This window comes from Triturus cristatus, chromosome 10, assembly GCF_964204655.1.
Source record: "Triturus cristatus chromosome 10, aTriCri1.1, whole genome shotgun sequence".
Classification (NCBI taxonomy): domain Eukaryota; kingdom Metazoa; phylum Chordata; class Amphibia; order Caudata; family Salamandridae; genus Triturus; species Triturus cristatus.
The window spans coordinates 986,402,569-986,426,986 of record NC_140593.1 but is presented as its reverse complement, the minus strand read 5'-3'; the positions used below and the strand labels follow the sequence as shown (position 1 = coordinate 986,426,986).

Below are 24,418 nucleotides of genomic sequence, written 5' to 3'. Positions count from 1 at the left end.
CGCTACGCTCCGCTCCTACCCTGAAAGTCTCGGGGGGATTCGTCAAGCGGGGGCTGAGATAAAAGGGGGGTCCCAAAACGCGTTTTTCCCATGCATTTTTCCATAGGACCTTTAGAACGAGCTACAGCCCGAACGGCTGAACAGAATTACTAGAAATTTGGCAGAGAGGTAGTCCCTAGGTCAAGGAAGTGCCTTTTGTAGGTTTGGTGTAAATCTGTTCAGTAGATTCTGAGAAAATAGCCTTTAAATCAATATATATATCTGAGCCCGCTTACGGTACGCTTACCGTACGCTTACCGTACGCTTACCGTAAGCTTACGGTGGCGTGCGCGAGCGCGATTCTGATTGGCTCTTAGATCTTAGTAAACATTCGAATCGGCCGAAACCAGGAAGCGGCGTCCGCCATTTTGTCTCTCGCACTGAGTGTTGTTTATCAAACATGATGGCCAAAAACATGTTACGGGGCTGTTTTGACAACTCCCTCCCACATAGTCATGTTGAGGGAGTCCCCAAACATCCCCCAAGAGCAAAAACGGTTTTATTTTTTTTTCGGCAATTTCGCGGGGTACGCTTACCGTACGCTTACCGTACGCTTACCGTAAGCTTACCGTACGCTTACGGTAAAAAAATAAAAATAAAAAAAACACTATCCACACTTACCCCACCCCCTGTGCTTTTGGTGGCCGCAGGCCACCAAATGTGCAGGGCTTATTAATAGAGAAAAAAAACGTAATTTTGGCAACATGAAATTATAAAATCGAAATAAAAAAAACACTATCCACATTGACCTCACCCCCTGTGCTTTTGGTGGCCGAAGGCCACCAAATGTACAGGGCTTATTAAAGTTGATAAAAACCGTGCACGGAACGAACTGCGTTAAGTGGGCGCGCACGCCACAAATGGCGTAAAGTAACTTAGCATTTAAAAAACCGTACAAATTCACTGAAAAAACCATAGGTTTCACACACGTTATAGTTAGGAAATAGCATTTAAAAAACCTTGCTAATTCACTGAAAAAACCATAGGTTTCCCACATGTTATAGTTAGCTGGACATTTTACTGATAAAAAACCAATGAAATTCCCCCGTTATAGTTACTGTAGGCAACTATAACTCACGCGACCGTAATCCTCTGCTGATGACATATGTGTCTTTATGAAAAAAAAATATTTGTAATATATGTATAGCTAAAATTTAATGGAAGAAGATATGGGCAAATAAGTGTCTAAATACAGTATTAGCATCAGCAGAGGATTACGGTCGCGTGAGTTATAGTTGCCTACAGTAACTATAACGGGGGAATTTCATTGGTTTTTTATCAGTAAAATGTCCAGCTAACTATAACATGTGTGAAACCTATGGTTTTTTCAGTGAATATATATATATATATATATATATATATTTTTTTTTTTATTTCCAAAGAGTCGATGCGAGATCCCCGCTCTCCTTCCTTTCGACGCCGGTGCCAGCCGCAGTCGCAACTCCGCTTATTATGTCTTTCCAACAGGATGAAATCTGAGAGTTCCCAGAAAATAATCCAGCGGCACACCAAGGACAACACAATAAAAAATTTTATTGCGTTAAACGAACAGAACTACGCGTTTCGGCAAAGCCTTTGTAAAAAAAAAAAAAAACATTTATTGTGTTGTCCTCGGTGTGCCGCTGGATTATTTTCTGGGAACTCTCAGATTTCATCCTGTTGGAAAGATATAGATATATATATATATATATATCTGTCCTTGGTCACATGACCTTTGTAATAAACCAGGAAGTATATAAGCAAATACGTGTTGAGCACGTCACAGCGTGCAGGGACTAACAGTGAAAACAGACTTAGTCAATCGTAACCTTCAAAAATACATTTATGTCGCAAATCTGATAAACCATATTGATTATAGGAACAGAGTGTTAACCCATAATTTCAGCAATTAAATATATTCATAGCTAAACAAACATGAAGACCTGTAATTGTCTATATCCTGCTTATTTATTTAAATTTTTATTTGTAACGGATCTTACGATACTGTTAATGCTAAGGTGAATAAAGCTCTGCAGATGGGGAATGTTAATACAAGATAGACCTGTGTATCACATAAAAAATAGGTTGGGTGATGATTAGAGTACAGGTGCATTAACGGTCTAGTACCTAAATGAATTTGTCCGTGATGGGCGATGTGTATCTACATACGTTGACTAAAAATGCACAGTGGAGGTATAGTACCCTTATGTTCGCCTTTGTGATATATTTATCCAGTGAGGAATGCGCTCATACCAAGGACTTTCTAAATGCACCATATCCGTGACTATTTGTAGTGAACTGGTTTATCCGTGAGCCCCCTAGCTGCAGAAACAAAGATATATATATATATCAATCTCAATTTGTAACAGAACATTGTCGATGCACGTTTTGCTTCTTTCAGCATGTTCATGCATTCTTCTGGAAGATTTAGATGGCCATACAGCCTAACTCCAAGAGCCATGCTGACAAATTTAAACAGCATAGGCTTGGATGCTGGATCTTACCTTTAAGTCTGGTCAGTAGATCTGGTTTGCAAGGTAGTCTCTTGTGTCAAACAGACTGACAGATCCAGCAGGTCTGGGTACCACCACAGTCGGGGCTATTAAGATCCTTGATTTTGGATTTGCGCAGTTTGACAATCACCTTAGGAATTAGTGGGATTGGAGGAAAGGTATAGACAAATAGTATTGACCGTTTGATCAAAAGGGCATTGCAAATGAGTTGCGTACTAGTGCCTTGGATGTGAAGTCTTGGCAATTTTTGTTTCTTCCCCTGGCGAACAAATGTAATGTTAGAAATACCCACTCGAAAGTTATTGCGTCTTTATGCTTTAAAATCTATTTGTGATTTTCCTTGTGATGTCAAATGAGAAAATTTGCTTCTTTTCTCTGCGACTATTCGTCCTTTAGTCACTATTGGAGAGGTCTCATAAACTTGCATTTCGGACTATGTAAATGCAAAAAGCTATGGTTCCTAGGAGGGAGGAAACCTGATGAGCTGTGGGATTTGCATTGTTTTTCAGATCAAACCATTTATTTTGGATAGATGAGACTCTCTTCAAAGATAGATACACTTTCTGTTTTTGTGTCTATTTTTTTTTCCGTAGTAGGTCAGAATTTAGATACAACTGCCATGCATTTACAGAATGATCTCAGAAATGATTTTAGTCTGAATAGAAGAATGGTCAACTTATAGTTAATGTCTCCCATGAGAAATATCAAGTTTTTGCTGTGTCGATCTACAACTGTAATAAGCATCCTGCAGATCTAAAGGAGCAAAGTCAATCGTTTACATTTAAAGTTGCTGAGGAGCCGCAGGTCTAATATGGTGCAACATTGGATTGGCTGACTCTTTTTGGGGACTAGAAAATACCCTGAGCATACCCATCTGTTTTCTAGAAGGGAGGGAAACCTTTGTATTACTCTTTTGGCCAACAGGAGTTACGTTTTCTCCCTTAATTTAGGGAGATTGTGGTTCGATGTTGGTTTGGGTGGAGCAGGCATTTTGAAGCAGATGAAGTAGCCTCTTTTTATAATGTTCAATACCCATTTGTCTGTTATAAGCTTCCAGGTGAGACACCATGATCCCCTTTCAGGAGTGGGTAGGCGGAGTGTTGAAGAATCAATGTGTGAGGTCTTAGGAGGTGTCTATTTCTTTTTCAGTACCTCCGTTGGTACTGTAGTTAGTTTCTAGTCTTGTTTCTGTTGTGTCTGATAAGGCCATTTTGGGTGTTGTACTTTCTGTTAGAAAAAAACATGTTATTCCAGCCTATACTGTCTGAAGAATGTTTGTTCTTCAAGAGCAACTGCCTTGAGGGTCTCAGCTTTGTTTGTCATATGTATAATTTCTTCCTCATGTGCTGTTCAAAGAGAGCAATACCCAAGAAAGGAAGGGGTGCTATTTTAATGTGGGCCACAAGATTGAAAGAGGACAGTCTTAGCCAGGATGGTTTGCGCAAGGTGATGCTGTGACAGTATTCAGTGGCAGAGAGTTCTGCCAAGATTACTGAATCACTGATCACTTGATTTAAGACTAGGCAGGTTTAATTAACCATTGCCATGATATCTTGCTGATGGTGTATTGGACAGTCTCCAATAAATGACATCATATCATCCCAAATCTTCGAGTGATATCTACAGTGGAGTGTTAATACACTTGCACTTTTAAGGTGAGTGGACGCAGTTCCACATTCTTCTCTCCAGTTGCACCAATCCTCTTAATTGCTCTCTTACGAGGAGCTGCTGACTCAGGTGCTGATGCCTGCTGATTTCTGATTGCTGTAACAATGTCAGAGTCTCGTTTTGGTTCTGACCTGAGAAACTGACGGATCTGAAGTTGTGGTCTATATTTCTTTTGCAAACGAGGTGTTATGACTGATTGTGTCAGGATTCAAATTTTTCGTCCCCTATTTCCGAAGTCCTGAAACTAAAGGCAATACAGGTTTAGGAGCTGCCCTAGATTGGAGCGTCTCTAGAATTACAGACACCAATGACTGTAGTCTCTTTAAGCCATGTGTGATTTTTCAGCCCTTCCGTCAGTACATCTTGAACAGTGATGATGTGATCAACTGGTGAAACTCTTAATGGGAACTGAGCTGGAGATGTCGAGGTGTAAGATGACAAGTTAGTATTGGAGTAAGGAAACTGATACCTCGTATAAGCCCTTAAACCAATAGCAAAGGTGACCTCGGAGATAAAATTGATCTACTCCCTTGTGATTTTTGTGGAGAGGGATGTTTTCACATTCATAGTGGAGGTATATAGGAATTGCCTTTGAAGTATTTCTTGGTGGCAAGAAGTCTGACTATGTTAGAGACTGTACTTGGTCATCAGAAGGAATTATAGGAGTCACTGAACAATGTGGCAATGGTGCTGGGTCTGGTGATGTGGCAGAATGGCAACGATGAGGAGAAAGATAGAGTGATTCCTCTCTGTGTCTCTTTCTAGGCAATGAACTTTCTTCCACAAGCGAAGGTCTTATGGCCTGAGACGTTGTTGAGAAAATGGACTGTACAGTAAATAGGGATATGGAACATGTTTTTGATACTTGAGAAAGAGAAGTTGCCATTTCTTATCTATTCAAAGTCGTTGCTGATGTGGTTGACAGCAAAGGTGGTGTCTTCAACATCTACAGTGTGCGGCATTGGCAAAGTTTGTGCCGTTACTGGTGAAGAGTGGAGCCTTTCGTTTTTTTGCCATCGACATTGATTGCTCTGCGTGTCAACAATGTGTGGTCAGAGTACCTTTCCTCGATGGCAAGCAGATAGGCGTGACAGTCTCTACAGCATCATTGGTGATCTCAATGTCGTTCTTTGGTACCATTGAGATTGATGTTATTTTCTCACTTTGAATCTATCTCTGTCATGGCCCTTCATAGTAGGAAGGAGAGAGGCTGAGACAGGTTGAGAGGCTGATCTCTCTATACTTTCATGTTTTTTGTCTCCCCTCTTCTACCCTCGTGCCTCTTCACCTGATGCCTTCCCTGTCTTTCAAGTCTTTTGGACATCTTTTTGCAGATATCACACTCGGAGACAGAATGAGATGCAGGCAGACATACTACACACACTTTACGTTCGTCAATCACAGCCTTTTTTCTCCCAAAAGGGACACTGAGAAGAAGAATGGCATTTTGACTGAAAACATCTGTGTAATACTGAGAAAAAATCGTCCACTTGGCAGGAGATGTTAAAAGACGTTGAGTGAAATAACCAGAATCGTTTTTCTGTGAAGAACTATTGAGAAATAGAGGTAAAACCACGGCAGGTATCCTGCGACCCTTTTTTGACAAGTCAGAAAAAAGAACTGGGTCACAGAGCCAATTGCTAGTACAAGGCAACCTGGAAAGGTGCGACTCCTAGGTTCTTAAAGGTTTGGACTTTTTTCTGTCTTTGTTAAATGTAAGCCTATAGACTGTATTTTTACATTCATGTTCTATGTTGAAAGGGTTATTTTCTTTTTTCCTGCTAATAAATGCAGCAATTCAGTTGTATGAACATAATTGGAAGGGTTTCACAACGGATTTGTGTATGAATTAATGAACAAAGTCAGTATTTTGATGAGATTTCCATGTAAGCTAACTATATATAAAAAGGTGTTCCAGGGTCCGCTCACAGAGGAGGAAATTATTCAAGCGTTTATGACTATCAATGAATGTATGCCCTCCTTTGTTGGGTCTCACACGTCTTTCTTACAGTAAGCGCAGTCAAAAGAATACAGAATCCACTTCAAGTCTCTTGTCACCCTTCATAAGTTTCTCTATAGTCAAGTCCTTTCCTTTTTAGCTGATAAATGTTGTACTGATTAACTATCCCGAGCTCTGCCCTCTAGGGGCAAACAAGTGCTTGTCATTTCTAAAGGTCTGAATAATACAGGGGGCTTGTACCTTTTAAACTGCCAAAGAGTCGAATCTTCTTTTATTAATCTGGTGTTCAAAACCTTCCCTTGTGCTAGTCAGAAAGCAGTTATAAAGCTGGCTTTTTAAAATAGCTTTACATTTATCATAATTTACTTGCTAGTCATAACTTTAGTTTCAGTAAATTGCTATTGCTTTAGCGCCAGCAAATTAAGGTGTCTGTTGCACTTAAGAAATACTATAAAACAGTACTTCCCAAACCTTTTAGAACCATAATCCAATTTTTATAACAAACTTTTGCAACACACCTAGCTTTAATGGACATGAGGTAAAGGCGCTTTTTAATGAAATAGTGGATATGCTTTCCAAATGCTGTGAATGACCAAATTAACATACTCTTTAGAATTGTCTGCATTCCTCTTCAACACCAGTTGCTCGTAAATGTAACACACTTGACTACATCTTTATCGGACTGTGGCCAAGATATTGATCTACCCATAAAAGTGGCAGATGTTGAACTGCACTGGAACACTTTTTAGAGTTGAGTGATGGCCTGTGGCATCTCGTCACTAAAATCACAAGGGTTCTGAACAATCTTGGTGTTGACATCTGAGATATTAGCAATTCTGAAAACCCCTTTTTGCAGCAGGGTATGGGGTAAGGCCTTGTATCCATGTTTGTGTTTAATTGAGTCCAGTGGTGCATCTTGCGAGATATATATATATATATATATATCAAAACACCACAGATTGCTCCTTCAAGAATCCTTGGCCCGTTGGCAGGTGGTGCGTGATGCCGGCGGAGCCAACCGGCGAAAATCTGCCGCAAGAAGTCCAAAGTATTACGCACACTCAGGAATAGCCAGTTACAGTTTTTTAATGGTCACCTGTGATCAAGACAGCGAGTCTCGAAACGAGTAACCCGTTACTAAAAATATATATATATCACAGTTGTATATAGTGCAAACACTGCCTAAGGGCATTGGAACACTTAACATGATCACCAGATTACATTACATAAAGTTAGACTCATTATATTTTATGCAAAGGAGATTGAGTAATTTGCCCAGAGCCAATGCCGGGACTCAAACCTGGTTCCTCCAGATCCAAAGGTGAGAGCTCTGGCTGTTTGTCCATATTTTTCAATGTATGTTTGAAAGTCATACACAAGTGCAACAACTGTGAATGATCAGATACAGTGCTCACATTCTCTATTGAAATGGTGTGCAAAGTAAACAAACAGCAGCAAAAAATACTGTAAGAGTCACCTGGAAGCTTAAAGCTGGACTTAAGGACATAGTTCAGCACCTTTGCACCAGTGGTGCTAGAACAATTTTCAGAGTGGGGATGCTGACATCAATGTTACAAAGTCAAAGGGATTGTGAAAAATCCTAGCTTCACACAAGGTGTATCAAATGTATTCAGCAGGAAAGGTGAGGCTGTAGTTTTTAGTTGATGGTACACTTCGGAGCATACTGTCGCATAGGTATTGCTAAAACATTCTGTGGTAGTACACTGTCATTTACAGACAGCACATTTTCAATTGAAATGGCCACGAAATTTGCACAAACATGCACTTTTACTGATAGCATACAAATGATAATGTGTGGAAATTGGGTTTCAGTGATTATTTATCATTTTTGCATCACCATATAGAAACATTTTGATTTGTTTTGGTCCGATTAAAATCTTTGTTTCATCACACTTCAGAATTACAAAAAACTGTTGCTTCATTTTTGCTTTCCTAACTGTTGATACATTTTGAAATATGTGTACAGTTCATTTAGAGGTATTTACATTTTGTTGTGCATTATGAAAGCAATGGCATCCCGCAGCCTTATGGCTCACAGTCATTGTTCCCCAGCAAGGCTGTCGCATAGTTCACTTTAAAAACTCATCTCACTTTGCAGTCAGAAAAAAGAAAAGCAAACACCAATTCCCATGTTAAAAGAATAAGCAGCTATTTATCAGAAGTCGCAGCTTGACATTTGACTCTGTCCTTGAAGCACAGCAAATGCGAGAAGATAATAATAATAATAATAATAATAATCCACATTTGTAAAGCGCGAACAATCACCCGTCAGGGTCTCTAGGCGCTGTGGGCTGTCGGGAAGATTAAGCAAGCTACTGCCCAGAGTCACATAGTGCTGAGCTAATCTGCCGCCGGTGCCGGGGATCGAACCGTGATCCCCAGATTCTGGAGTCAGTCGCCCTGGCCACGGCGCCACACCTCTTTAGATAAATATAAAGGCATGTTTATTTGTTGGTCTTTCACGATCCACCAGAAATCGGCTGGAGCACCACCAGTGGGACGCGACTTAATAAAACATAACTTACATGCACCACAGCTGAAACAAAATCAGTCCAATAACAGACTGCATGATTTAGCCCGTTCTGAAGTCTGCGCTTCTAACCAGATATTTACAGTTTGACAACTGCTATTAGTAAGACACTGCAAGCTCTCAGTAACAAAGGGGCACATTATCAAGGTCCGGCGATAAATATCGCAAAGCGCGCTTAGCTCTTACATATTTATCGCCGGCTATCTCTGGAATTTATCGCCCAGTTAGCGCATTTTCAACAACGCGCATCGCCGAGGCGATTAAAATTCTAGAGATAGTGGGAATATCGCCGTTTTCCATGGTGGAAAACTGCGATATCCTAGATGATAGGGCCTGTGGTCTTAGCCACACAATCCACCCCCCATGTTAGGTATGCCTTAGTCAGGAATTTAACAGACGTTAAATTCCTGCGTTAAGGCATACTTAACGTTATTTTAAAAATCGCTAACCCCCCTTGTCAATATGACGAAGCTGGGTTAGCGATATTTTCCCAAGGGAGTCTTGTCAGGCACGCCTCCTTTGCATCTCATTAGCGATGCGATGGGAGGCGTGCTGACAAGGGGTGCTATACCCAGTAAACTGTCGCTAACAGCTGTTAGCGACAGCTTGCTGATAGGGCGATAAAAATATCACCGCTTTAGCGGCAAAAAGCGCCGCTAAAGCTGCGATATTGCCCTTGATGATGCCCCAAAGTTCTTTACCATGCTCACTTAAAAGAGGTCCAGCGGGATGAATTTGCTGGGTTGGCATTCTCCTACTTGGTGTCTATTAATTCCAGTAATATATCTACCAAATGATATTATTGTGATATTCCGTATATACATGTTATTTTTATCTCAAACATGGAGGCCATTATTAAACCTCTCAGACTGATTCAGTAATGGCCCACCTATTAGTTCTCAATGGCTGGAAGGTTAATTGAACTCCAAGGCTGTTTTGAATAAATCCACTGTCCTCGTCGTATTCCCCTTCGTGAAGTTGTATTGTCAAATCTGCATCTCATACTGTCTTTTGACTGGGGTCTGTGTTTTTACAGCATTCTTGCTCAGCACAAGCAGTGGTGATGCATATTCAACGCAAGCGATAGCATTGTGTTCTTACTTTCTCGCTAAAGGCCAATGACTGAAAATTGTAAAAAGCTGCACTACAAGGGGTGCTAAGTACAACAAGGATAACAGTACTGAAAAATATTGAAACATTCAGTTGGTAATGTTATACCACAGCGAACGGTTACAGCTGTGCGTCTTATTTACAAATTAAGGAACACTAGATTATTAGTGAACCTGCTTCATTCAAAGGTGACATCAGACACATTAAATAAATACAATTTCGCAATTCTAAAATGACAGTAAAGCCCTGAAAGTTTTATAGAGGTTTGAGGAAAACACACACAAAATGTATCAGGGCAGGCTTAACTTCCCTACCATTCTTGCTTGATGTCATCGGCTCAGTGGAAGAGTCTATTAGAGGAGACTGAATCGACACGGGGCTCTGAGATGGGCTGCTTCTTCCATCCAGTAAATCTTTATTCCTCAGCTCCTCTTGCCAGAGCATGGACTTTGTGCTCGGTACCTGCTCAGCATTGGGAATGGTGCTGCTGCTGGTCACAGCCACTTTCGCTGGCCCAGGCTCCTAAAACAGGCATACAAAACAATTAGAGTTGGGTATACATTAAATAAGATTCTTTAACAAACATGACTGCCTGAACAAAAGGCATTAAATCATTCAACTTTAGCAAATCAAGAGGAGGAAAAAAAGTGCATTTTAGGTATACTACAGATAAGAGTAGCATGAAGCAAGAAATATATCTTATGTTATGTCAGACTGCAGAAGTGAAAAAGATACGTATGAGGCCAAGCACAGAAGTTCTGAGTGACTCGGTGGTTCAATGAGAAAGGATAATATACAATAGGAAATTCCATAACCATTCAATGAAGATGGCATACATCAGAGAGGTTCAGCTTATGCCCAGTCAAGATGTGTGTTGTGCTACACAGTAGAATACATAGGTAAGGATCAATTTAAGGGAGATCCTAACAATAATCTGATTCTCGGACAGGAGTGCTAGCCAAAGAGAAGGTACAATTTGCTACGTGAACCGAACTGAAATGGCCTTTAGTGTGTGAAAGGTACAACAACAACATAGTTTGAGGGGGTTACAAGTAGGAACTGGGTATAAAATGACCACAATCCCTCGATTTTGATAGCACCTTGTTTGTACTTGTTTAGAACATCATATGTTGGGGAGAGGATTAGCCTTGAAAATGGAGGCCAGGCGAGTTATTCACGAGCACCCTGATTCGGATCCAGACTAATGTCAAGCCAGTCTCGAGCGGATCACTGTCTTTGGCATACAGCCGTCTACAATACACTAGCATCAAATGACAAGTTTAACTGTTTCTCAGCAGTCTATTTGTTCTCTAAGCCATTAACTAATTCCTTTCCTGCGCCTGAGGAAAAATTCCATAAAAGTTTGGGAGACCCTACTTGAAAAGTACCTTCATGACTTTTGCACTGTACGGAACCATGGTTGCAAACTCCTAGCCACATCATTCCTGTTTTGGGAAACGCTAACCTCCCCTTCCTAAGGTGGTAAAGGAACCCACCGATTGTACTGAGTAATTTGTAGCGAACGGAATTCACAATGGATTCGAACATAGTGGTGAAGTTTTGGTACCACAAAATTCTGGTGTTGGTCCTGAACTCTTGTTTTGGACACTGTTCTCTTAAGATATGGCATGTTTGAAAGAAGCCCATTAGAGAAGGGATAAATAGAACGTGCCCAGATAGCTTCACCTAAAAGTCATTCCAGAACTGCCCTGAAAGGAGTGGGGAGTGGGGTACAGCCACTCTTTGATCTTTAATAAATAGATAGATATTATAGCACAATATGCATATGTGTATAATTGCATGCACTGAAGTTACTTAGATAGTGCTTCTGTCCTTATGCTACCAAAGCACTTGATGCTTTAAGTTGTGGAGTCAGAATCAGCAGGTTCCTGCAGACAGTCATTCCAGGAAAATTCAGTAGATGGGGAAACTAATCACCTTGCACTTTTCTGTGGTAGCAGAATATGGAGGTTTTGCCTAGCTACGAGGATGCATCCCAGTTGATGGAGGACCCTTGAGTGTTGCTGCCATTTGGAATAATCCATACTTTCACAAAATAGCATTTGGCACAAGCTTGAGGATGCAACCAGATCAATAAAAAGTTGTGGTAGATCAATAAACAAGGTGGTAGGAAACAGAAGGTAGAAAACAGATCTGCTGGGGCAGCCCCACTGCTATTGGAATAAGTAGGTTTTGAGTTTTTATTCAATTGTGAGGTGCTGGATTCTGCTCTTAAGCATGACCAAAGAAATCTCAATTTTTTGCTGAAATTATGAGGGATTTTATAACAACCATACCTTCTGATCTGTATCACGGTGTTTGCAAGAGATCTTGGGTTGTCAGACCTAGCCTGCAAGTTAGTGTGACTTTGAGGAAGCCAACACCTTCCCCACAGCAACTGCTCTTGAAAGCAGAGTGAAAACACTTAAGAACCTATTAAGTAGTCCTCATAGTCACATTCAAGAGGGGACCTTGTGTGGCACTTTGTTGTGCTATTTATTTTTCTATTCTTTTAATATTTCTTTGTAGGACCCTGCAGTATACGTGATTGGCCTGCGTTTATATTTCTCTTTGACTGTTATTTTAGTTTATCTGTGTTGGAAGTTTATTTTATTATGGCTCGTAGTTGTGGGACAGCTGGGTTGATGTCATACTCTTGTCCCGAGGCTGGCTTTTTGACGGTTGCACGCAAGACAAGTCTGTCCATGACCATCGAGAGCCAGGGACAAAACCAAAACTATTTAGGTAGATTGATTGCCAAAGTTTTCTTTGATTACTTGTTGAGTAACTCTGCTATTGAGGACTTTAGATAGTAAAAGGTTGATCAATGAATGTATTTAAAGTAAGTGTATCACAGGTTCAGAATTTAATCTAGGCAGGAAATTGTACACATTTTCAATTAGGCTAGCCCTATTCATTCCTGCTCTGAATCCAAATAAACATTCTATAAAGGATTGTGTACTGTCACAAAACATTCCTTGTTGCTATAGCACGAAAAGGAGGTTAATGGAGGACATTGTTCACCCCAAATTCATTATTTTAAACAAAAGGGGGTGGTATAGCTATTACTTTTAGGGAGGACCTTTCAGTCCGATTTTATTTTATTGCCCAAGACAGTTCTTTTGCTCATGTTGCTAGACGAACTAGGTATACACACAGCCTCCTTAATTTATGATTTGCTTGCACCAGGTGAACTAATGGGGAGGGATACATATGAGATGGTTGTCAAGCCCTTGTGAAGTCAATATGAATTCTTTAAAACTTAGTCCATATGGGGTTGTGCCAGCCCACAACATAAATCATTACCTTGATCCTACCCTTAGTGTTCACTACTGGTGACAACACTACTGGTGCGCCTAGACAAATGCACTCCTGGAAAAATATTACAGTTGGGAGGTTTGCTTGAATTAGCAATAATCATTGTCACATAAGAGTTGACTCCTTGTTCTAAAATGAAGGTCCTAATATGGCTGCCTTGAACTACCGAATAATATACTTGAAATTTCCTTCAAAGACATTGTTCATTTGATGATCAGCAACAAGAAGGAGAAAATTAGAACGAGCTAAATGGTTTGAATTTACCTCGTAAGCCAGGGCATATTGTAAGTAGTATGGGGGAAGAACTAGGTTGCCAAAGATGAACTTATTTATAAAAAACAAACTAGGAAATATTTCCATTATTCTAATGTACAAAAAATTATGTAGTCAAAAATTGACTCACAAGTTTCCTAAAACAGTGAAGCACTAGCAAATCCCATGGGAGCATAAACTGAATTTGCGACTTCTTGTGAGCTGGAAGAACATTTGTGGTCTTGCATTTTGACAAGATGAATGCTATTAGGAAGGATATTGCAGCCGATTTATTCTTGCAGATGTCTTTTGATCTAAAGATTAGTGGCTGATCATAGCCTAGTGTCCCACTGAATTTGTTTTGCACCTTTAATGGTGGGAGAGATGAGTATACAGCATACCCAGAGGCTCGCTGTCTTGCTAAATACCTATTGCAGATTATGAAAATGATCAATCCTTGGATCAACAGCTCCCTGATCCTCCAAAGACCTATTTCCATACTGAATTTTGCATTCACACGGCAGGAAACATCTGATACGAGTTAGCTCCAGAAATCAGTTAGACTATCTTCTCCAAAAGTAGCAGAAGCACTTTCACTTATGGCTTGGAACAGAAGCTGCAGTTGCCTTGGTTGACGGGCTTGGAGGATTGTGACAATGTAGGGGTCTGATATTGTTGGATCTACCAGCAGCCTCCAGCATCTTCCCCCACTGTATCCTGCTACAGCATTTAGCAAAGATGATGCCCTGTATGAAAGCCAAAGCCAAAACCTGCACAGCATTCTTTCTGGCTAACAGTCCCCAAGCCATTCAACTGGGAGTATCTATCTCTGGTACCAGATGAGTCCATTGGGGTACCACAGGTTTCGGCTCCCATCCAAACATCTTTTTGGGGATGTTGGCATAATAGCTACACAAAATGGGGGTCCCCATATTCATGCATCCTGATGATACCTAATTACTATTGGACATCAGGGGTAGTTGAAATGCAAATTCCTAGCGACTCTATTTGGATTTAAAGGTCACCCAGTGGTAAATGAGCATAAACTGTCTGAGGCTAAACCCTGGAAAGAATGAGATCTTGCTGACAAAGAACATAAGTTGGTGTTCTGGACACATGTGAATTACATTACTCCCTTCCAAACAGAGCTATCAGAAATGTAGGAGAAATGCTGAATGCAGATCTTTCCTTAACATCACAAATCTATGCAGTTTAAAAATCCTTTTGTTTTTAACTGAACAGTCGGAGACCCAACTTTTCTTTATTAGTAAGCCCTTTGGCTATGATGGTGAATGTCTTTGTCCATTCCATGCTGAATTCTTCTTGTCTATTCAGGCCTTCCAGACGTATCAATGGCAAGGCTGAAACAAAAACTCCAGCTGCTAGGATGATTTTGAACTCGTGAAATTTGAGTCTATCACAGTCAATGGAAATCCATGTTTTGATTCAAAGCAGCATGTCTCTGGAACGACTTCTCCTGCCCCAACCATACTAACCTTTCCACTTGCTAAGTATACAGAAAAATTATATCACCATAGTCTAATGGCTAAATTCATGTAAATCTTTATTTTGTCTATAAATTTGTGTTTAGAAAGAGACCTGACACCGAGTACACTAGCACACTGCTTTGAGAGCGTGAAGCATTATTGGATTTTGAGAAGAGCCACAATACTATACAATATGCCTCTTAGCATGGGTAACAAAACAATGGAGCATAAAGGAATACCAAAAAGGGCCAAGATGAGAAAACCTCTATCACTAGCAATGATGAGATCATAACACAAAAAAAGAGAAATATTATGCCTTAACTGAGGGTATATACATGGAAAATTCAAAGGCATTCAAATCATTTACTAGATCTTAAAGAGCAGAAGTTCCTACACAATTGTCAAAATATAGTGAAAGTCTATGCACAACAGACTTTCAGACATATAAGGAGTTGCCTTTTAAGATAAAAGACATGGCTTTTAAGAATTAACCTGGACTGAGATCGTAAACGGATGTGCTACATTATGTCAGATTCATGATCCATTACATGCTCCACAAAGCTTGCTCAATAGTAAGTGAATCTGTGAAGTATATTTTTTCAGTACTCTAAATAGCAGACCAAATCCTAGGATTGTGCAGTCAAATTATTTCATATCAAGATAAACTGTATTTATTGTGAAAACAAGTTATGTTTTTAAAAGTCAGTCCAAATAGGAGGGGGGGGGGGGGGGGGGGGGGAAGGTTCCTGCAAGATGAAACACCGACTGGTTAGACTCGAAAAGAGTGTTGTTACTAGCTTCAAGAGGGTGGAACATGGGCTACAGAGGTTCTACCGTGAAGGAAAGACTGTAAGCCCAGCTAATGTATTTATGAATGAGGCTGACTAATTTAAAGTTAGAGCGGCCATCTATCTCGAACCAGTGCAGACCACACTACACCTCTGAGACTCAGGTGTTTCTGTTCATAGATGCCGACCTGCACTTTTGGCAACTTACAATTATAAAATATGTTTCTTGGAACTCTCCATTTAAAAATAAAAAGGCATTAAAAGGCAAATAAAAATGCAATTCCCAAAATCAAGCACATAACTAAATCAATGGGATTAAGCGCAATCTTTCATAGGTTAAAGGGATGGGGCAGATTAGCCAGTAATTCTGAAACAGAGTCAATGAGCCATGCCAGTAAGCTTTGGAATCTAGAATCCTTGAAACAGGTAGTGAGTGCTTTATAAATGATAGTATGTTTTCATTCATTCAACTTAAAAGTGCTGCTTTCTGTCTGGAAGACTGCCATGCCACTACAAAACAATGCAGTAGCCATACAATTCTACTTCCATAACTCTGCAACCTCTCCCATCACTCATTCACTGTATGCTTGCCTTTGACCCTAAACAGCATTCTGCTGGCTTTTGGCTCAGTTCACATTATCCAAATATGCATACATATATAAAATGTCAATACAAGTACAATTTGTGCCCTAGACCTATGCCTGCTGATATGCCCGAACTATAAAGGCTGTGGCTAAGTGTTAATCAGAATCATTCAGATCAGACTATTACGCCGGTCATCGCAGAAAGAGAGAGTCAGGAGAATCTGATTCACTCATATGGTACGCAAGTTGCAAGTGATACAATAAAGTGCCAATGCACTTTTAAGCACAAGACACTTCTCCATTACAATTGCTAAGACTGGACCTAGAAACATCAGGAAGATTACAGGTGTCTGAGTTGGAACAAATAACCCCAATTAGGGTGTCTGTTGTAAGGAGTTTTTTTTCTCTTTAAAATGACTCCCAACTTTGCTCTCCAGCTACTTCTTCACAGAATTTAATGCAACAACTTTGATGTTCTTCCAAAAGTGACACAGTTTGAGTTTTGAAGCTTACCACCTGAGAGATGGAAAATGATGGCAGTTGATGTACGTGGGAAGAGATTGAATAGGGACTATATTGAATAGGGACCTAGTCTGAATCCTGAAAAACCCTTACCATGAAGGTCTGGGGGCACCCAAACATTTGGCTACTTTAAGAAATGTGGTTATTAATTTGGGAGTGAGCATCCCTTCCAATTCAATAAACACACTCTGATTAGGTCAACACACCCTTTGGAAGGACTCTGCTTAACCCCTCGTAGTGATGGCTCATGCAGCAGGCAATCCCTAGAAAAATGCATGGTGAGTCCAAACAGTACCAATACTGGGACCTAGGTGCAATTTCAGGCCGACTGTGATAGAGCGGAGGTCGGATACATCAAGCAGGTAGTCCCAGTCAAAGGTTTGCAATTTCAGGCCGACTGTGATGGAGCTGAGGTCAGATACACCAAGCGGGTAGTCCCAGTCAAAGATTTTACCATCAGATTTAGTCTCCAACTGCTGGGAAATCTTTTTCTGGTCAGTCCTGCAGCTTCGAGCTCCTCAGGATAGGCGTCTGGGCCATGGATCTCTCTCCAGGCAGGTCTCCTGCAGGGTCTAATCCTCTGCAGGGACCGCTTGGAGTCTGGTGTCCTTCTGATTTTTGTGTTCCTGAAGCATGTTTCCCAGAGGTAAAAGCCAACAGGACCAGGCTCAGGGACAGCCTGATGAACTTGTCCGGACGTTTGAACAGGTGTAGATGACAGAGGATCTAGAATATCCCTTAAGCCCCGGTCCTTCTTGCAAAGCACCAAGTAAAGGGGATACAAGACTGTCCCTCTCTAATCTATGGCCCCTTTCGCCAGTAAGACAAGGACTCCGTTGCCAGGATTGAGGAGTGAGTGGATAATCACACGTTGTAGAGGGAGGGCTGTAAGAGAGGAGAGGAAGGGAAGGGCAAAGCCTGGCAGATCAGGTTGATGACCCAGGTGTCCGCAGTGATCACATCCCAATTGGTGGCAAAATGAGAGCGCCCCCCACACACACAGGAAGATGGGGATGTGAGGAGAATGCGCCAGTGGAGGATTGAGGTGGTAGAGCCCGCAGAGGCCAATGGGGACTGGATATGCTGTGGATGATGACACCTTCTAGTTCCCAAGACTGTTGTCATTGTAAGGACTTCACAGCCCTAGAGTAAACACAGAACTTCTGATATTGTTGGTGGAACTGCCTGCAGGGGAGGCCAGGCACATAGAACAGACTGTGGACCTGATGTAATTGAAAAATTCCAACGAAGTCTGATTTCTCTCCAAATAGCTGTTCTTTGTTACAGGGCATATCCAAAGCATGGCGTGGATATCCCCAAAAAAGCCAGTTGTCACATATCAACCATACCCATAGGTGGAGCAACAGGGTATGCAAAGTTGAAAACCACATTTCAGGATCTGTCTTGAAACTTCCAGGCCATCACTCACTAGGTAGGAGAATGGCTTCTTGGATGACAACTGTGTTTTGCCAGTTACCTTAAGGCATGAATATAGCATCCCAAAAGGCAAGAGGCATTAGCTATGCACAGAACCAAGCTCAGGATGAAAAACCTTTCCAACCCAAAGCATCACGTTTCTTGGATTGTTTGTCCAGAGTAGACATGGAAAAGGCATTTGAGTTCCGTTTTGAGGAAAAGCCTGATCCACCAAACTTTTCCTAGACGAATGGAAAAACATAGTGTGGGCCCCAGGGAGCTGGCCTACGACATCTGGCGATCTGCCTGTGGAATGCTGGGTATGAAAAGGGTTGCCGTTCCATGGTCTAGAAGTGCCTCAATGAATGTAAGGAAGGGCTTCTAGGACACTATGAAGGGTTCAAAGATTTCTGTGAGGATGTTAGACTTTACTTCTGTAGAAGCAAAGTCAATTCCAAAGCCTCCACCACCTTCTGACCAACTCTTGTGAAAGACTATATCTACTCTGAGAAAGCAGCCAGAGTGGTAAGAAATGTCCTACTCTGAAGAACTATGTAGGTCACTGGACCAGGGGGAGAGACCAGCCCCACGTCAGGGTAAGTTTCAGCAGCTCACTGTCTTTTTTGGACAGACATTAAAATTCTTCAACTTCATCTTATTTAGGGCAAACCCATCCCCACCTTCCTCCCCAAAGCCTAGTTATCTCTGGTCAGAGACAGATCCGAACAAGTCTTGGAGCACTGAGAGGTGGCCCCTAGGCAAGGGTGAGAGTCCAAGTATATGGGAGCAAGCCACGAATGGACTGATCTCGAGCACGTCTTCACCAGAGGTCGAGACAGATTTGACATGGAGTCGGACAGAACATCTTCCGGTGTAGACACAGTAGGGCCCACCATGGATCACAGCGCCAGTTAAGAAGGCGGCCCCGGAGTCAGGGTTGAACCCGAAGTGGGTTTTGGAGGCACAGAGGTCAGACACTCTGGTGGGAATCCGACTAGATCACTGTGGCCTGAAGGTGCAACAGAGGGAACTGGTAGGGTGCCGAAATGCAGAACATCTGCTGAATCGGTTCTTCAACAGGGCTCTGGAGTGAGACCACTGACCACATTGATGTCCTTGTATCTTCTGAGGCAGAGAGAGGCAAGACTGGGACAGGACCTGGTTGAACAACTTTTTTTTTTTCCTTTGATTTTGACTTACCCAAAAACTTGGACCGCAACAACAACATGCTGCCTGACCAGCCCAGACAACCGGATTGGGTCCATGCCCTTGACTTCGAGGGGGAGAACCCCATGGCAATGTAGCACTAGGCTTTGCATTCCTCAATCACCTTCGGGTGCATCAAGGCACACTCCTCGTATTGCTCGGCGTTGTGGCCTCACTCCAAACACCAGAGACACATGACATAGGGATCTGTCAAAAATATTTGTTTGTGACTGTTCCTTGAAAGGCTTAAAGCCTCTAGTTTTATGAGTGGATATGTTCTCTTGCACATTGGTAAGGAATTTATTTAACAAAGGGCTCATCAAGAGACTAGAAAAAATTAGGAGCAAGCTCCAGATCCACATATGATAGCGTGGAAAGAAAGGAATTGACATCAGAGAGCTGGGATGATGCCTATATAAGGCTCCAGCTGTCACTTCTGGGGCAGAATGGAGTGGACACTGAACTGAATGATGAAATCTACTTGTGCGCAGGAGCTATGCGGATTTAGCAAAGCTCCTGGGAATATGCTAAAGTTAAGAAATATGTGGCTGAAAGTAACCATTAGAAAGAGTGGAACACAAGCAACTGTCAAGACTAGTTTGAGCGTATTTAGGCCTCATCAGTATGTCAAACTTTAAGTCCTGTGGCAAAGTGAACATGAGACTTATGTCTGGGTATACTTTTTGCACATAGGGTATATATTGAAACAAATAAAGTGAATGAAGGAATATTTAAATTCTAAGCCATCGATGAGGTCTAACTAGGCTGAAGACTGTCTGGGGTCGCTTGTATTCCTGTTTAGAGCACACCTGCCATGGCAATTTAGGATGGAAGGTTCCTGAAGGAGCAAGACGAGGGCTGATTTGGATCTAGCTGATTAGTGTCTGAAATAACATGGTATGCAAAAACAATGGAGAGGGAATACACCAGACTAATTATCAGTGGCTGAGATCAATTCAAGCATTCTACCCATCACTTTTTGTTTTGCTCAGAACCCTAAATCATGTCAAACGCATTATCACGCATAAATAGCAGAACATTTCCGTAATTTTACACTTCATTGAGAGATTGTATTTCAATTCAAGATAGTCAGAATCTTATTTACATTGCTTCCAAATGTCCCAGTAACATGATGGTCTCCTACAGCTGGCATGGCTCTTTAGACATCATCACATTTCCTGCACGGACACTGCTGATCTGCATGAATAATGTAAAAGTGTGGTGGCTACTAAATAAGGCCTGGATAGAGGCATACTTCAATAGCAGGCCTAGACTCAAAATGCACGCACAAAAGAAAGGTGAGGACCAGATTAAGAACCCACTGGGGTATGATGAACGGCCTGAGGGGAAAATAGAACGATAAACCTTTCACAACGGGTGACTTGAACAAAGAAGGTAGATCCGACAACCATAAAAATGCAGTAATGGGAGATAACCTTTAACCGTGCTCTGAGCAGAGTCCTACTGGGCCAGAGAAAAAGCAAACACTTCAACGTGGGATAAGGATTTAGGAGAACCAATGTTACTGGATGCACACCATTCCACAAATTTATCCCAACGGCAGGCTTATACCGTCTTAGCAGAGGGGTGCCGGGCTACCAGAATAACAGCATAGACTTCAAGCAGAAGGTCGAACGCTGTAAACTGTCGCTGCTCAATCTCCACGCATGAAGGTGGAGGGTGCACAGGTTTGGGTGTAGAACATTCTCCTGTTGCTGTGACAGAAGATCCTCCCATAGGGGCAGCCTGGTTGGAGAACAGATGTTTATGCTCAGACCTCGGGATACCAGGCTCTCCAGAATATGTCTCTTTACAACGTGTGGTGTTAACACGCGGTAGGTAACAACGCGGTCGTTACAATGACCGTGTTGTTACCAAGCATGGCTTTACATCGCAAGTTGTTTCTACAACTTGCGCTAGATGGTGCGCTGGACTTAGGAATAGTATAAATTACTATTCCTACTCCAGTTAGCGCAACAGCAGGTATTGTGTTGGATTTAAAATCCAACACATTCCCTGGTGTTGCACGCCACCTAGTGCAAGTCGTAGAAACGACATGCGATGTAAAGCCACGCGTGGTAACAATGTGGTCGTTGTAATGACCGCGTTGTTACCTACCTGCGTGGTAACACCCGCGTTGAAACCGCTGTTTCCCGCTCTACATGCCCAATCCAAAGCAACAAGAATGAATTGGGCACTGTTGTTCCTGATTACCTTGAGAACTCAGGGCAGCAGTGGTATTGGCGGAAAGGAGGGCAGAGCTCCACTTGAGACGAAAAGCGTCTCCAAGAGAGAGCAGCCTTGGAAGCACCCGTACGCAGATCTGCTGACAAAGCATTATTTGCGGTGGTGAACATATCGAACCAAGGACCTCCCCATTCTTGAAAAACATCTTGCACCACCTCCGGGTGGAGATGTCATTCGCGATCTGCTAGGCATCAATGGCTGAGTACATTCGCCCTGATATTCAGAGAGCCCACCAGGTGAAGAACCACCATGAAAATGCCCGGACGTTTCAAACATGTCTAGAGAAGCAGGACCTCTTGACAAAGGGTCTACAACCACACCCGGCCTGTTTGTTGCTGTTCCATATACCTGAACACCGGTACCAGCCTTCCCGTGATTGAAGGAAAGAAAGCTTTCAATGCAATCAGATCACCTGAAGCTCCAACAGCCTGATGTAGAGTTACACTGCACTGAAGACCAAAGTCCTCTGATCTCCACCTCTCCCAGGTGGCAACCTCAGCCCAGGAGTGACACATCTGCCACTACAGTCGGCTGTAGCCGGGGACGAGAGAGGAGTCTGCCACCAACCCAATTCTGGGTCGTAAGCCACCACTACAGATCTTTTGCAGTCCCATGGAGATCTGGATCATGTTGGAGAGATTCCCGTGATGCTGTGCCCACTGGAACTTCAGGACCCAGTGCAGAGCCAGCATATGCCAAAGGGCATGTGTCACTAGCAGGATGCAGGAGGCCATGAGGCCCAACAGCCTCAGAGTCAGTCTCGCGGAAATCCAGGACAAAGGCTGAATTATCAGTATCACAGCCTGAATAACCTGGACTCGCTGCTTGGGATGATAGGCCCGAAACTACACTGTGTCCAGAACAGCTCAGATGAAACGGAGCATCTGAAAGGGAGTCAGGTGCATCGTCGGAAAGTTGATAGTAAACCCCAGCGAATGCCAGAGGTCCATCATAGTCTGGAGGTTGGAGAGGACTTCCTGGGGTGAGCCATCCATCAATAGCCAATGGTCGAGATAGGGGAAGACTGGAACCCCAACGTCCGCAGATGTGTTGCAACCACTGCCATTAACTTGATGAACACCCGAGGGGTGCTGGTAAGGCTTTTAGGGAGCACGACAAACTTAAAGTGCTCTTGGCCTACCATGAGTCACAGGTAACACACATGTGGGCTGGCCAGATGGGAATGTGCAAATATGTAACGTGCAAGGCCAACCCTACCATCAAACTCCAGGGTTCGGAGCAGACAGGACCTAAGCTAAAATTAGTATCTTGAACTCCATCTTCAGGAAATAGTTGAGCAAGCACAGGTCTAAGGTAGTACAATGGCCTCATTCCTTTTAGCAGGAAGAGCAACCATGACCTACTTTTGATACCAGCACCCTCTCGATGGCTCCCTTGGCCAAAAGACCCAACACTTCCCAATGAAGCAAGCAGAGATGGTCCTCCGTCAGACTGTCATAAGTGGGTGGCATAGGTGGAGGAGTTTCCAGAAAGCAGATGAAGTAGCCCCTCTGGACGATTTGCAAAATCCATCTGTCTGATGTTATAGACTTCAAGTGGGCAGACGAATCCTGCCTCCCACTGGGTGCCCGTGCTGGTATAAGAGCACACTGAAGGGGTTTGGAGTCTGCGGCTGTCAGGAGAGTGGAGAACTGGCTCAATCTCGGGCTGGTGTTCTGACATGAATTCTGGGAACCACGTCCACTGCCCCTTAAAGGCTGGGAAGCTTGTTGGCCTTGGTAGCTGAATGGAAATGGACGTAGTTGGTAGCCCCTTATGCCGCTGTGGGAGGGGCGGAATGCAGAGTGGGGTTGGTGAGGGGCCTTGGATAGTCCCAAGGACCTGGACGTAGGTCTGCTGTCCTTAAATTGTTCTAGCGCAGAATATGCCTTCACACCAAAAAGACGAGAGCCATCAAAGGGCAGGTCCATGAGCGAAGTTTGGGCATACTCGGAAAAGCCAGTGGTTTTCAGCCAGGGATGGCACCAAAGTGCCACCAACGATACAATTGCTCTGCCCAGTAAGTCAGTCGTGTCCAGTCCACATCTGATGGTAAACTTTGCTTCATCTCGCACGTCAGCAATAGCTTGGGAGAGGGCGATTCAGGCCGTCTCTAAGACCATGGGCAGCACTTGTGCAATGCGAATCACACAAAGCGTGGGTGTATCGGCCCAAAAGGCACACAGTATTCACAGAATGCAGTGCTAGGCTGGGGAAGAGAACATACTCTTACCAAAAGTATCCTGCCTTTTAGATTCCCTGTCGGGTGAAGTGGTATGGAGCGTGCTAGGGTTTACCCGTGAAGTGGAGGCTTGGACTACCAAGCTAACCAGGGGTGAGGTGCTGGGTGAGGAAATTGGGGTCCTCGGAGCAGAGCAAAGGTGGCCAGGGATTATTCTGTGCACAGGGGCCCTTGTGCTGGGCTTGGACCTGGTCCCAAGCAGGACATCTGTAAAGGCTTCAATTAAATGCTGGCAAGGGTTTAGAGGAAGTGACTACCAGCTGAAAAACATCTATTAAGACATTATTCTCAGTTGTAAGCTCTATATATACTGCAACAAAGTGAGGTACCATGTGTATACAGTCCAAGAGTCCCCAAAGATAGGCAGAGGTTAAAGTTAGATAGAACCTTACTCTCTAATAGTGGTAGCTTGGTCGAGCAGTAAGGCAGTATCAGAGGACAGTGTTAAGCATTTGATGTACACACTCAGTCAGCAAATGAATTCACACACTCAAGAACTGAACTCTAGGCCAATTGTGTTTGTATAAAAATATACT

The 24,418-nt window shown here is 42.7% G+C and overlaps 1 protein-coding gene across 4 annotated transcripts in view; it reads right to left on the bottom strand.

The window, feature by feature from the left end:
* MPRIP (myosin phosphatase Rho interacting protein) overlaps positions 1-24,418 on the bottom strand; it is a 753,461-nt gene that overhangs the window by 399,832 nt on the left and 329,211 nt on the right. For all 4 annotated transcript variants that reach the window (XM_085628921.1, XM_085628923.1, XM_085628922.1 and 1 more), the window contains exon 6: positions 10,135-10,342. In XM_085628921.1, coding sequence (XP_085485047.1) covers positions 10,135-10,342 — 208 coding nt within the window. The remainder of the gene's footprint in view (positions 1-10,134; positions 10,343-24,418) is intronic.